General features: G+C 38.1%; 2 protein-coding genes across 5 annotated transcripts in view; one reads left to right on the top strand and one right to left on the bottom strand.

Moving 5' to 3' along the window:
* Nucleotides 1-308, bottom strand: part of reep3b (receptor accessory protein 3b) — a 31,909-nt gene extending 31,601 nt beyond the window's left edge. Inside the window, exon 1 of the mRNA XM_039653300.2 lies at nucleotides 5-308. Coding sequence (XP_039509234.1) covers nucleotides 5-36 — 32 coding nt within the window. The 5' untranslated portion in view covers nucleotides 37-308. The remainder of the gene's footprint in view (nucleotides 1-4) is intronic.
* jmjd1cb (jumonji domain containing 1Cb) overlaps nucleotides 1-16,110 on the top strand; it is a 175,150-nt gene that overhangs the window by 33,554 nt on the left and 125,486 nt on the right. For 3 of the 4 annotated variants that reach the window (XM_039653335.2, XM_039653334.2, XM_039653333.2), the window contains exon 1: nucleotides 2,758-3,084. The exons of the other annotated variant lie outside the window; for it this stretch is intronic. In XM_039653335.2, the coding sequence (XP_039509269.2) occupies nucleotides 2,950-3,084 (135 nt within the window). In that variant the 5' untranslated portion in view covers nucleotides 2,758-2,949. Of the gene's footprint in view, nucleotides 1-2,757; nucleotides 3,085-16,110 lie in introns of those variants that run through there. 4 annotated transcript variants of the gene reach the window in all.

Below are 16,110 nucleotides of genomic sequence, written 5' to 3'. Positions count from 1 at the left end.
TCACACGACAGATCTTGATATGATCCAGGACACCATATTTTCCTCAGGATGGAGCCGAGCAGGGAGAGATGCTAGCTAAAGCTAACCTTACTTCAACTTCAGTGTAACTAATAACTTCAAACGACGACAAACATTAACGGTCTCCTGAGAGCCTCCGCTCGTTCATTACTCAGTATTACGCACAAACATCTCGTATAAAACTAACTAAGAGGCCAAAATTTGTTAAACTAATGCCACTCTGTTGTACCCATCTTCTTGCTCTCGATCAACACAACACCGCTGCCGTTTCTGTTAAAGGTGCGCTTTCACGTTGACGTCAGAAATAATTTGATTTATGGGCTTGCTCTTCCTGTTACGTTATTGGTTAAAATGACTTGTTTACATGAAACTCGGCCATGGGTTGGCTAGTTTAAATGTTTGTTAAGTGACGTCGTTTCTAAAACGCAAACATCAAACTCTCAACGCATTCGACATCGGGAGGAGGTACAGACCAATCAAATATAAAAGCGTTGAAAATAAAAAACTCTTTGATCTTGTTGCCATTGTAATAAAAAACAGATTGGGGGAATGTTTTCAACCTACTTACCCAATACTAACACTTTCTATTATATTTTCTATTCTTTCTATATGTAAAAAAAACAAAACACCTTGCTATATGGGGTGTGCTAAATGAAATGGGACTTGTCACTTAGCACTCAGCCTACATATTGTTGCTTTTTTGTTCGTTCAACAAAACAAATCTAAAAAACAAACAAAATCTATCTATCTATCTATCTATCTATCTATCTATCTATCTATCTATCTATCTATCTATCTATCTATCTATCTATCTATCTATCTATCTATCTATCTATCTATCTATCTATCTATCTATCTATCTATCTAGTGTTGTACACTAGGCTTTCATAAAAACTGAATCATGAATTAAGATTTTAAATTTTATTTTAAGCTAATTCTTCAAAAGGGATAAGAGTTAAAAGTGACAGATTTGAACCCTAGACCTGCTATTTGAACAAGAATCAATGTTATATCTTTCGAAAAATAATCAATGTTACTGTAATATACTGTAAGCTGCTAAATGTGTAAAAAAAACATTACACATTTAAAAGCTATAATATAGATTAAATGTATATGCATTTTATGTCTATAGTTCCTGAATCACAATAGTTAGAAGCTGTAATTTCCATCTTTTATATTTTCTTCTTTCATGTTGATTGATACACTTTGTGTATCTATCAATATATCTCTTGCTAATACATAATGGCAATCTCTCCATGAAAGGAAGAACAGTAGGGATGCTTTCTGACAGATTGATATCCATCAGGGATATGCACACATCCACCAACAGATGACATCTGTGAATTATGTTCTCTCTTGGTATCTTATTGTTCCTATCCGAGAGACATTCTACGTCTTGCAGCTTCATGAGCTTCAACATCTGAGGTGTTACGCATCTATTACTCTTTTTGTGTAAGCACACATTGGGCTAATTTACAGTAATAACACTTTTTACTCTGAGCAGAAAGTAATTATTTCTTTCAAGCCTATCCTTTATTGGCAAAATAATGGATCTATATTGAAGTGAAGCCTTCTTATACAATTCAACCAAGCAATCGCAGTACAGTACATCTTTTATGTGTTACTGCATGTGAAGAAACATGAAAAATGTATTACTATAGTATTTCTAGTATTCTCTCCACTGCTGCTTTCTATCATTGATTTTTAAGGAGCTTCTAATTGTAAGTCTGCCCTATTTCATTAAACTTTTAAGTCAGACAGAGATTAGCCATCCTCCTTTCAGCAGAGTGTCTGCAGGACCAATAACCATCTCAGCCGCACTCTATGATTTGTGATTCTATCAGCCATGAGATATCTTCTGTTCTGACCTAAAGGTGACACAGACTGATTGTGTCCCGTGGATATGCTTCCCTCTATCAGTTCTCCTCTTGTGTCATCTGCGAACAGCAAACCGGTGAACTATAAACTGGCAAAAGTGTGAAGCGTGAACATGGTTGTATGACATAATGAAAATAAACATATATGCAGTGTATTTTCATTGCATTATTAAAATATCCAAATCATATCTGTAAAGAATTATATTATAAAAATCATATTTTTCATTATTTTTAATAATATTTTTGATTCATGTCCTTTCTTAATGTTCCTATTTGGTTCCCAAACTTGATTGGTTTATTTATACGATTGAGATTCATTTCATTACAACGGCAGGCCATTTGTCAATTTAGATTACAGCATAAAAATCATTCTGTGTCATATATTGATGGAATATATCATGTCTGACCGGTTTTGACCACTGAATGAATACAATTTGCTATGATAAGAAATTAATAAGAAATTAAAATCTGATATGAACAACAACAAAAAAAAAGAAGCCCTAATTGTTCAGACATCTGAACATTGTTTTGAGAAAAAAAGTCTAATTTGAGAATTTAGCCAAAGCGATTGAGAAAAAAATTGCAATGTCATTTGGTCAATTAGTTCTATAATATTTAATTTATTGATTGATTATTTTTTATTGTTTGTTTTTACGTTATTCGTTCCTACGGATTAAAACAACAACAACCAAGCACTATTTTCAGCACACTGGAGTGTAGTAGAAAAGCAGCCAGTCTCCCATTGAGAATGAATCTGTCTGGCGGACGTAGAAATCTCCCCGTTGCGGTTTTACATGGACCTTTGAGTTTTTCAGGCGGAGGGATACCAGTTTTACGTTCGCTGTGATACGGTCCTGTGTTCAGTTTCACGGAGCGCGAGAGCGACCATTCGCGGGTGGAGGCTGAGAGAAATTTAAATCCCCCGGGTTGCGGTTGACACGCAAAAGGCGAAACAAATCACGGTTATTTCTTTCTTTTTGTTCAGAACGCAGTTTAACGGTGTAAATGTGCGGTCGGTAGGGTGCGAGTGTTGAAGTTTTCGAGGGTTTTCGCCATGGTGGTCGGGAAGCGGTTCCTGTGCGTGAGCGGAGAGGAGCCGCTGGAGCCCGCGCACATCGCTCGCTGGTCATGGCGAACCGGAGTCATCCGAGCCGTCACTCACCGAGACCACGACAATCCCGAACTCACGGTAAGACAATGGATAACATTTTGCGATGATGACTTATTAGGAGCGGTAGATCTTAGTGAGAACATGGCATTTTTGAACAGGCTGTTAAACGTCAGCATATTCTAGCTTTTGATCGTTTGGTAACTTACATTCATTCTGGCTTGGAAGTCAGTCGGGCAATGGAGCCGTGTAGTAGAGCTATATTTGGATCTCACTCATCGGTGGTGGATTGTAAAATTAGTTGTCAGCTTGTGACTTTTACACATTTTGAAATCCGAATGATTTTTTTGTAGCCTGTACTTACAATTAACGAGATTTTTAATGAAGGGTCTTCTTTAGCTTTAATGTTTTGCATCAAGATTTCTCATTGTAATATTATAGTATTTTTTCTTTGTCAAGCTTGTTATAAACATGATATAACATTTTGCATACAGTTAACCGATATGTGTAAATGGACAGGGTCATAAAACAATTCTGCCATGTTTTCATTCATTCATGATGAATATCATTTCATTATTTAACGTTACTTTACCCTCCGATAATTTCGAGTTATTATTTTGTCAGTGGTAAAATGTAATAACATATGTCTACCCACCTTAAAATATTGGTTTTAAAACAACAACGCCGTTGATGTGATTATAGGTCCTTTACCCTTAATTATAAAATTTGTATTTGTGATTTAATTTAATTTGATTAGCTGTTTTGAAGCTGTTTTTAAAATGATTATTCCTTTTTTAATCTTTACAAGTACAGCTAGCTTAATATGTGCCCCTCTATTTAAACGATCCTATTGACAGTTCAATAAAATAAGCAATGTCAAATATTGTGATTACATGAGCATCAAATATAAATAATTATTAATGTAATTAATGTAATGTAATGTAAAATGCACACGGTGATACTCTTTAAGGATTGTTTTAGCATTTATTTGCATGTATTAAATGGATTAAAAAATCGAATGTATTCAATGTCACTTTTGATCAATTTAATGCATCCTTGATGAATAAAACAATTGAAAAGAGTGTCATTGTTTCCACAAATATGTTAAGCAACAAAAGCTGTTTTTAACATTGTTAATAGTAATAATGATAGTAACAATAAATGTTCCTTGAGCAGCAAATCAGCATATTAGAATTATTTCTGAAGTTTAGCTTTGCCCTCACAGGAATAAATGCAATTTTCCAATTTGTTAAAATGGAAAACAATTATTTTAAATCGAAGCAATAATTTACAACATTGCTGTTTTTACTGAATTTTTGCAACCTTGATTAGCATATGATACTCTTTGTAAAAACGTAACAAAATGATAATGTTTTCAAACTTTTGACAGGGACTGTTTATTTCAAATGTAGGCGGTTACACTGATTCCTTATCCAGTTGAAGCAAAATCCTGCTTGGTCTTTGATCAGTTAGACCACTCTCATGTGGTGGAGATGAATGGAGCGGCTCCTGTCATTGTGTGTGTAGAGTAAGTGTGTACAGTACGCTAGCCGTTTGTTTTCAGGGCTGTGTCCTGAGGTCACCAACTGTATGCTGCTAATCAGCACAGAACTTTCCACACTCAATAGCTGATGCCCTGCAGCTGAAAGTTCAAGCTGTAAATGCTTTTGTCTGTTTGCTTTTTTTTGGGGGAAAGCAATAATTAAGCTTGTAGTCTGGTGGGGCATTTGTGTTGCGAGAAATGAAAATAGAATATAATATAGTCACATGGAAACTCGTCACTTAAACAAAACCAACAAAACTCCATAAATTAGGCTACATTAAAATTAGAAAAATGACTGTAAAAGCCAACAAGTTGTTTTTATTGTTTAAGTCCAAGTCTGGCGTAGAATATTGTCGAAAATCTTAAACTATTTACATGGTCTAGTCTATTTACATAAGTGTTTCCATGAAATAGCAGACTTTGTACAACCATGTAATGCAGTATGTTATTTGCACAGTAAAATGGCCCATTTAGTACACAGTAAAATGACCCAAAACCACATATTATTTAGTTTTTCCCCGTGACATCGCACCACTGTTATTTACAAAGATGTCTGGGATGATGGAAAAGTATCTGATTGCTAAGAATACCAATGCAGCTTTCATTTACAGCCCTCAATCACATTGACAACAACTGGCTGTAAAGAGCTGGAAGTGGCCATGTGATTTGTGGCTTAAGAAAACAGCTCGTAACACGAGACCGGGGGTCGTTCACCGCCCTCCCCCACTGCAGCACAGCATAAAGGCCGCTATGTTCAGCCGTTCCCCTGAACCAGAGTTAACCTACAGAGAAATTGCTCTTTGTTCAGTCTGACTGACACTATAACCCTGCACTGTTTTCCTTTGACAGTGAGCCTCCGTTTCCATATCTTCTCTAAAAAGAGCACTCTTCCATTGTGCACCTTTACTTTGGGAATGACAAGAGTTCTTTCTGAGGCCGGGCAATGACACATTTCCTATCTTAATTGTCAGTGGATTAGGCTTACATAACATAAAGAATCCCTCTTGTAATCTTTTCACGGTTGTAAAATAGTGGTTTAGAATGAGAGATATAACACTTATCGAAGAGAGAGGTTTATGGCTGGCAGGCTTCGAGTTTAAACATTAATGGTGGCCGGGAGCGTTAACCTGAATGCAGAGCATTCTAGCGTGTTCCCTTTCGGGGACGAATTGCGACAGTAGTTTGCCTGGAGTGTTGAAGGACGCCGCATAAGTAAATGCAATGAGGTGGAGAAACATTGAACTTTTGTACTTTATTATTGAGTTAGATTTGCCCTCTCTCTCCTGTACATTCCTCGTCTGTCTTTCAATTGAATGTGTTAAAGACTAAAATCATTGGTTGGTGATGGCGCAGTGGATAAGACATGCCTTTGGTGTGAGAGACCCGGGTTTGAATCCACTGTGAGACACCAATGTGTCCCTGAGCAAGACACTTAACCCCTAGTTGCTCCAGAGACGTGCGACCTCTGACATATATAGCAATTGTACGTTTTTTTTGATAAAAGCATCAGCTAAATAGATAATTGTAAATGTAAATGGACAGTCCGTGACTATATACATATCTAAATAGAATCCTAGCATACTGTTTGTTCGTAATCAAGAAACCTACTTAAAAAGGATATATATATATTTTTTTTTTTGCAGTTATGTTGGGCCTTATAATTTCCACAATGTTGAAAACACAGATGGAATAGTGGAATCTAATAATAAAAATTGGGGGAAAAGAATTTATATGAATGAAGTGGAATCTATTGTGCCCTTGTGTAGTGATGCTACTGCTTTAGAAATGACAGATTTCACCTTTAGTCTAAGCTTTATAGCTTTTGTCATCCCAATCTAATAATCATAATGTAGATTAAATGTCACAGATGAAATGCTTTATTTGGCATTAGCAGGCCAAGTTGATTGCATTGTTGGGGTATGGTATCCTGTCAATTGCCCTCTGGTTGTATGCTATATATTTGTGAAGCAGCTCACTTATTCAGTGCATATAAAACAAATGAGCAGAATATGCACAGTATGCATATAATATACCACATGCTTTTGTAATTGCAACCATTGTATTCCCAAACAAACATGCAGCTGTATTGGTGAAATGTGCTGTTTAATCACTACTTTGGCTTTCACATCTTTCCACTGACGAAACCTTTTACATTTTTATTTTTCTGTAAGTTCTCCAATAAAGATCAAATAATGCCACACTGCTGTTATCCCACTGCATGTGACACACGCTTTCCCCCGAATCTTTCCTGTTTAACCTGGACTGACCCCTGTCCTGTACCAGCCAGTTTCCTCTCTGGAAAAAAAACAACAACTACTCTTCATTCAAATGTTAATGTGCTCCCCTGTTACAAGAACAATTACATGATAATGTTTACTCATTGTTGTAGCAATTTTATGCACTATGTAGTTGATATTTTTATTTCTTGCTGTGTATTATTTCAATTAGACATCATAATTAGACTTGTGATGACATACTAGATCATGAAGTATGTCACGTCAGACAATTTTAAATTTAAAAAATTTAATTATTTTTTAACTTATAGATGTAGTGACGTGTCAGTCCAGTGATTGGACTGTATCCCATAGCAACAACAGCCGAGCGGTGTGAATCACCGCTCAGGTTTGTGCTTACCTCTCAAATGCAGAAACTGACACATTTCATAAGGATGAGCCACCATACCAACCTAACTCAACTTGGTATGAATGGTATTTTGGGGTTACAAAACAACAATTGCTAATTGCTAAATACACAATACTAACTATAACTGTTTATGAATCAAATGTAAATCGCTCCTGATGAATAGAATGAACATCATAGTTGCTTGCAAATCCTTTTCAGCTAACTTGCAAACTACCAGTAATGTAAGTTATTGGTACTTTTCTTTTGTTATTTATATATAGTGAAGTGATTTACACTGCGACTACTTGCCTCCACACTTGAGCATGCAATTGAAGACGCAAACAATTGTGCAACGCCACATGCACTGTATAAAGTCTTGACAGGACTGTAGAGTGCATTTCTTGAAAGACTTTTTATTTCGTAACGTTACGGAGGTAACATTATAATGACACTGACACTGTTATATAGCCTGACAACATCCCTTCGGATACTGAATCAGGACAACACGTTTTTCTCAGGCCCTCTTTACTTGAACTGCGTCTGACAGAAGAGTCAACAGTTTTCACAGCTTTTGAAATAAAAGTCTCGGTTCAGAAAAAGGATGCTGCCCATAGGAAGCACACAGCAAGGAACTCACTAGGTTTTGGAACAGCGCCTATGTCTTACTGTGAAATGGCTGCACTACAGAACGGTTTAGTGCAATTATGCATATTTAAGCATTTCATTGTGCTAAATGTACACAGGTGAAATCATTAGGGTATCTGTACAGTCAATGAATCAAGAATGTTAGTACATTTATTAGAGCTGCATTGGCTGACCTCTCTGTGTGTACGGACACATTAGCGATGGAGGTCTGAATAGCTCTCGGGTGATGCAATGAGTAAATAGTGTCATACATCCTGTTATGATCAGCAGTAACACACACAGAGCCTATTTCTGAATCACACTCACTTTAGAAAGCAGGGAAATTTATTTCTCTTGATCAATTTATGTGGGACTTCTTGCAATTTCGGATGCGCTGGAAGTGTTACTGTGGGTTTCTGTGACGGTAGAGTCTTTTTAGCCCGAGCTAAGACAGCAAACGGTCAGCAATGAAACACAAACAAGGATTTCTGTAGGCGGGAATGGAGCAGTGAGCCAACGCAGGCTTCCAGCCCTATCTCCTTGTGCTGATCCTTCTCTGCTTTTATTGAATGTGCTCTTAAGCGAAACCAGATGTCTGCCTTTTAGACTGTATTGTATATTAGGTTTCAGCGCATACTTTCACAAATCAAATAAATGGACTGTTACTCTAAGGGCTTGGCTTTTTTTAGCACTTCCATCTGAGGTGGCAGTTATGCTATTTGACGAGCCTGCTGGAATGTGCTCTTAATTAAATTCGCTTCCAACAAGTAAACTCTTGTTGGCTCATAAAGGTAATGCGGTTGTGGCATGGATGATTTTGCCATGAGTGATTTTCTTTGAGAAATACTTTCCCACTTCCGGATTGCAATATTAGAGAGCAATATCTCAACTTCCCTCTTTGAGTAGTCTCACATGATATTGCCCAATAATGCATGTGGAAGTGTTGCTTGGAGTGGACACGGGAAAGCAGAAGACAGGTAAAGTGTTGTAATGCTGCTTGATGTAGTAGAAAGAGTGCTGACACTTCACGTCCACACTACTGCGATTTCGTTTAAAAACGGAAAATTAAAACGAATACGATCTCCGTCCACACCAGTGTTTTATCTGGGTATTAGAATTGATCTCCGTGACCGTTCACATTAAAACGACTGAAAACGTTGATCATGTGACCATTCACCAACACTGGGCATGCACGTGCCGGTGTAAACGGTGGCTGACAAATCAGGGAAGGATACGTCAGGACTGATGACACCCAATCATAGAGCCGAGCGTGAGCCTCTGCGTGCGTCAGCGTTACTAAAGTCCCCCGTTTTGACTCAAGTCTTCACTAAAACGCCCTCCGGAGGTTCAAAACGCAAAATGGAGCTGCAGCGTTTCTGAACTTCTTTGTTTTTTCCGTTTTAGTCTGGACGAGAGGCACAAACGTAGCAAAAGATCTCCGTTTTTAAACGAAAACGCCGTACTGTTGACGGGGCCTTATTTTATTGTGTCCTTGATGGCTGTTACATGTAGTTACTATAGTAATAACTTTAAATTATGCATAATTATATGCAACTAACCCTAAATCAAACCCTAATCCTAACCCTATAGTAAGAACCTGCATTTATTTCATATTACCTAGTATGTATAATTACACTGTAGCAAGGACATCTTAAAACAAAGTGTAAATGAAAGAGTCTTTGCTCAGACCTTTGTGAGCACATACTCTGTGTCTAAACCCAGTCTATGTACATCTGAGTATAAGTGGTTGTTTTCCCTCGATTTGTCTCAGTGTCATGACAGCTTGGCAGGATCTGAAGGAGATTTCTGAGAGCCCACATTTATTGAGTTTTGTTTTGCCTGGGGCTAAATAGCAACACCCACAAGCTGGAGGCGGCATTGTGGAGCATGACACACCTTTAAAACAAGGCCCAGTGGGAGGTGTGTACACGCCTGGAGCCGCGACAGCCTTTGAGATGTACACACACACACACACACATCTACACGTACCTTTAGCATGTAAGGCATGGCATGTGGCTGCTGCACTTTAGATTTACTGAAAATCTCCAGGGAAATTTGAGTGCAATTACTGCGAGCAAAGGATCGTCCTGAAACAATGCTGAAATCTGGTCTATTCATCATCATGTGGTGGAACTGTGTCTGCTGTTCTCGAGAAACCTTTGATGCAAACATGTGCCAATTTTTGTCGAGTCTAGTATTGTTCTTTGTAGTGGCTGAATGTCCCACAATGAATTATTGGCCAGGTTATGACAGTGTATATTGTGCAGCAATAGAAAAGAATCAGCTGGTAGAGGATGCTGTCGGGGTGTTAGTTGTTTATGGCGTTCAAGCAATGATATTTCTTGCATATGAATGCATCATTTATTTAATGTGCAGTCCTCAGGTGTGTAACGACTTGTGATCCGATTACAAAAAACAAATGATAACGCCAGGTAGAAATGGGGTCAGAGACTACAGATGTGGCTCATCCAATAAGAATTGAGATTCGGGATTGTCCATTTTATAATATTAGTTGATTTAGTTGTAGCAGCTGCGGTACATATTGCGAAGCTGTTCATGCACTGATGCCAGACTCTTTAAATGCTTATGATTAAAGTAACACCAGGTAACTTTTGCTCTCGGGGTCCCCCTACAGTTGGTAAACAGTATTGTCCTCTACTACTGCCGTAAACTTTGTCATCCTACATGCACGTGCATTTGTTGACAACCATGATAGCCCTGAACATTTTAGGAGGTCACATATGCAGATGTTCTGCTTGCGTCGCGTGTGAAATGTCTTCATCCCAGGTACAGTGGCATATATTTCACCATGTCATATGAATATAATTATAATATAATTTCATGGATTTTATTTATTTTTTTAACGACAAATGATCGCGATGCTCACGTTTACAAGCCAGCGTCATTATAGTAGCCTAGTCTATTGGTTACTGTTTTACTGAATCTATATGATACTTCAATGCAATGTTTGAGTGGTATATAATAACCATATATCGTCAATATTATAACATCAAGCTACCATAAATAAATCTGCAAATTTTATAATCGATTTGCATTACAGCTTGAGGCAAGAAAAATAAACAAATATCACAGACATGTTAGGTATCCTAAAATATGACTTTGTACATCTTATATATTTATTAGCAACAATGTAGCCCCTACCAAACTTGTACTTCGCTACTCTACTATCATTACTTGATTCATGAAGATGAATGAAGGATAAGATAGCTTCCGTAACATAGTCAGGCAGAAAAAAAAACAAAGAGATTGTATGCAAGCAATATATTTACTAGTCCAAAAGCATGACAGCCAAGTCCCCATCGGTCGGCCCCCCTCCTCCTTCTTCAGCTTACGCCAGCGAGAAAATGCTGGCCCAATGTTGATCCTCTTTCTGCCTGTGACGCGATCACTTTCTCCTTTTCTCTTTTTCTCTTTTTGCTCCAATAAAACCTTTGCTTTATTGGGCCATCCTTAAAAATATTTTGGTTTGCAGTAACAGCAATTTTTTTTAAAAAAAGGGTCGGTAGGTAGGTCTATATTTTTTTTTCCAAGATTCAGTGTAAAAAAAAAAAGGTACAATTTTGGAGATGGTGATCGTGAATTTAAAAAAAAAAAAAGCATATTGTGACGTCACTGACTGGGTCTTCAAACTGTGCATCCACCGCTAGGTGTTAATGCAAAATACGACCAGTTACATTTTAGGCTAGTCACAAAATGTATAAAATATCTATTTGTTATGCATATATACATGGGATAAGCAAAAACAAGTACAAACACATGGTCAAACAAAGAATACAATTAAACAAAGATATAAATTAGCCTATATACACAGTGCTTTAATTTCAGGAAGGTCTAAAATTAGCTACTTTTCAGTTAAGTCTGTCGCTCTCTCTGAAAAGACATTTAATTTAGCTAGTAATCAAATGTAAAATTACACTGCATGGTTTATCATAGTTAGATTAATGCTTATTAAAGTTTAAGTTATTCATTCAAGAGCTGTGAGTGATTTTTATCTGCCTTTTGTTGTTTGATTCGCATTGGCTCAATCGTCACGTTTATTAGACTACTGCCCCTTTAAGACCGAATGCAGAACTCTACTGTAATAGATGACTGATGCACCATCATTTTCTCCCAACTATTTACATCCAATTAAGACATAAACTGTGTTTAAATGAATCTCAGAGCAGGTCATTTTATATTTTATGTATATTTGATGGTTTAGATGCGCACATGAAGCCCAAAATGAGGCGATAGCCTACTTTTCTTGTCTCATTTTAGTGCATTTCGGAGCGCGCGTCGGGCGTCGTGAACAACGTCTCTTGCGCAGACTTTTGTGCTTTTAATAGCTCTTTTAATGATTGAACGCGTCCGCAGTTTAGCAACAGTACAGACTGCATTTTACAACAATCACCGATCGTGCTGATTCTGACGGTACGTTTGGGGTTTAGGAAGAAATGACAGCGCGACGCTGTGAAGGGAAGGAAGTTGCGCTAGACAGAATGCGTCTGACTGTAATGGTTTCATCTCAAATATCTTCTTTTTATAATCTTTGAAAGCGTAAATCTAAAATACAATTAGAATAATATCCCAGATCTAAAGTGTAACCACGTTTTGTCCTCATTGTCACTCATTAAGCAGGGCTGTCGTGCTGTGCGCGCTGTGGCTCCGGGTGAGAGATCGCTCTCTCTTCTGGACTGCGAATAGCAAAATTGCATCACAGACAAATTGTTTAATATTTTTATTATATATAGAAATGGTTGATATTCAGCCCCGTTGCCCTTTTAATACCGGGTACCAAGCGGGAACACTGAAACGAGCGAACGTACAAGCCATATAGTGACACGCTTAACGTTAAACCAATGGTAAACATAATCTGATGACTATGACGCCAAGGGTTTTTATTTAAGAAAGAACGTAGCCTACGTTTGTAGGCTATGTAGACACAAGCAACTTTCAAAATACTAACTAAAATATAATTAATATTATTTTATCGAATTTGAATTAGTCGTTTGAAGAGTAAAAAAAAAAATCGGTCGGTCTAAACGCAAGTTACAACCGGCAAGTCGGTCGGACTAAAAGGAAAAAAAAATAAAAAATTGGGTCGGCCCTAAATTGACAGGGTCGGTCGGGTTACGGCAAACAAGAATATTTTTAAGGGTGGCCTTGTTTTTCTGTGCTGCTTCGGCCATGACTATAACATTTGGCTCGCACGTCTGATTTTAAGGAAGTGGGGGTGGTGGTAAAGCAGTCGAATTTTGTAGTTCTCTTTGTTCGCCGGTTACTACCCGAAACTCGAAGTTTAAAAGTACGATTAAAAACGCTACAGACCCCATCAGGCAATGGCAGACGTGTCATTCAACCTATTGTAAGTAAATGTACCATCACAAGAGACTTGCAAATATATTATGAAAGTTACCTGGTGTTACTTTAATATATTTTGCATGAATTTATCAAGTTCCAAATAGAAAGAGACATTTTAATTCGTAGAATATTTATTTTTCTAGCTCCAGAAGTTACTCAAACGTGAAATGAGGTTGTGGTCATACCGCCTACACCATACAGGAAAATGGTTTAGGCTAATAGTTGAAATATTGCATAATTCAATAATTGTTGCTTCATCAAAGAACAGTTTTAGATTTCGATTGATGACTTTTCCTGACATTTTTTACTTGCTTTAGGCTATATGATCAAAAAACAAAAGTTCATTGTCAGTTTTCAGAAGAAGCAGAACGTGATGTGAATGATTAGACACATCCGACTGAAGCACCACTTATACGACAAATATAAGTTCAGTCAAGTTTCACACATGTCTTTTTGTTGGTTGTCCAATAGATTGTTGGTTGTCTTGCCTTAAGGGGGATTACTGAGAGCATAAAATCAGTGTCCTTTAAATGAAGGGCAAGGTTCCTTCTCTAGTGTGAAACACTATTCTTTGTTTGGAAGCTCTATGGGCTTCATTGATTGGTTCCATACAGTGGAAACCTGACCTTTAGCAGATGTTTGAGGTCTTGCCACGACTCAGCATGATCCCCACACTAGACCGCTTTCCCCTTGTCATTTTGACCAATGGGTGCTTTCTGACAAGATACAAAAAAATTCAACCATTGACGTATTCAAATGAGGAAGTCTTTCAGTCATCACAGGGTTCAGAGGTGGTGATCTGTAATGAACATGGCTGATGACCTGAATACAGCCCTGATGTTCTCAGCCCTGATTTACATGATGCCTGATCTGAATGGTTTGCATTGTAGCATATACATTTTTGTTTTTTGTTTTCAGAAAAAAATGGAATTTGATAATTGCATTACCATATCGCAATGTTGGCTTTATGTTGATTAATCGTGCAGCCTCACACCCATATGACCAACTATATGCATTATGCAGTCTGAGTAAACTGCATGCAATACTATATCCCACAATGCAGTGTTCTCGACTTGACCATCCACTGTAACACCTAAACCAGATACAATCTCTTTTTTAAAATATCTTTTTTATGCTTTTTTGGTGCTTCTGTGATTAAGGTCTGTTGTAGAATAATGTTTACTGTTTTAAATGATAAGAAATGGTATAGTACAGCGATGGAAATCTTACGGTTGAGTGACAGGAGGCTCAACGCACGCTTTTAGTAGAAGAAATTAAATGTACCTTGGTTGTTATGGTGCGAAAAGTTGAACACATCCAGATAATGAATTGCTTTGTTTCCTTTCCATAATCTCAACTTGCTTATGCCGCCTTTTATTTGTGATTAGCAATTAAAACCAGCTTGAGGGTGAAAATTAGCTGTAATAATTGGGTTAAATCTGGTGATATGGGCTACAGTGTGATTAAAGGAAGCTTTTCAAATACACAAAGTGTTTGGCCCCTTAAGCCTAGCACGAGGACCACTTCCACTGGGCAAAGATGCTAACAACACAATAACTTAATATTGAATCTAATTAGGACAAATTAATGCTTCATCAAAGGGGAAATAACACTGAGGAAATTCACATGTGGATTTCCTATTACATTCCCAGCTCATGCTAAATGGGTGCTGATGTTTGCTGTGGCGCTTTAGCAACCTGTGCTAGTGTTTCACCGCGGTGGCAAATTTCACACGTTTCAGGGGTACCGTGAACCCGTCCTGTGACCGCAGATTAATCTGGAGTCATTCCGAAGGCAGAAGATTCACTTGCACAAAGAATGACACTGTTTGCACTTCACCTTCTTCAGAGTCTCCAAGTCTGGTCGTTTGTCATTTGCGCGGCAGATTACATCAAATTATGTGCCACAGAAATATCACCATCTGGATTATGGATTCGCTACTCGCACCGAATGAGTCATATCTGCGGATTAGTCTGTTTTCTCTTGGATTTTCTCTGCGCATGTCATGGATGAGCTTCCACATAACGGAACAAAGCAGAGACCGCAGAGATAAGGATTTGCCATTTTTCTCAGCTCCTCGCATCTCTGTTTCATGACCCAAAATTCATTTTCATTCTCAGTGCGGATCTTGTTTGCAGAGGAAAGCAGATAATCAAACAGACTTGCTTATGACATGCCATTTGAAAGTCTGGCAGCGTGAGCAGAGTCAGTGTGCAGGATGTTGTGAATTTGATGTGAGCGCAGCTCCCTAAAGGCCGGCTTAATGGGACGGGAGCAGACACGGCTGCCTTGTTGAGGGATTTAGGAATGAACAGTGTGCATTCTGTTTTTCTCGAGCTTGCTTCATCTCAGTTCGCTCCTGCAGAACCACAGGAAAGCACCAAGCCTTTGTGTGTGTGCACACGTGTCTGCATCAGGTGTGTGTACATGTGTGTGCATGCAGGAAAACAGTCTGGATGCGTTCGCATACCCACTACTGGAATTTTCTTTCCTGCAGGTGGTTGTTGGCAGTAGGGCACTCCATGTCAGGCATGAAGGAAAAGAAAGGAATGCTGTGAAAATATGGTATGAAAAATGGGCCCCATTGTTCCATGGGTAATAAGACATGCTTTGTGCTGTGCTCTATTGTGAGTTTGTCTGCTGCTACAGACTTTGAAGAACTGGAAAATGGGAACGTTTAAAGAGAAAAATAGACCTCTTAAGAAACAAAACATCTGAGAGTGGGATTTGTGCTCCTAAATATTAGACACAACAGAATCCCTCAGGCAAGTTATGTACTAAAGAAGAAGCATTACTCTTTGATAGTCAGTTGTTATGCAATTCATTGTCAGTGTTGGTCTCTAGCCCTACACAGGTGATGAATTGTGTCTCTTCAATGCAGAATAGATCCACTTACCCGAGACAAGTACATAACTGATATGCTGAGCGCTGCTATTGTTTTAAACCTCAAGACAACA

The sequence above is a fragment of the Pimephales promelas genome, chromosome 17, assembly GCF_988280905.1.
Source record: "Pimephales promelas chromosome 17, fPimPro1.hap1.1, whole genome shotgun sequence".
NCBI classification, from domain to species: Eukaryota; Metazoa; Chordata; class Actinopteri; order Cypriniformes; family Leuciscidae; genus Pimephales; species Pimephales promelas.
The sequence above is the reverse complement of the archived record's forward strand: the minus strand, read 5'-3'. Positions and strand labels throughout refer to the sequence as shown.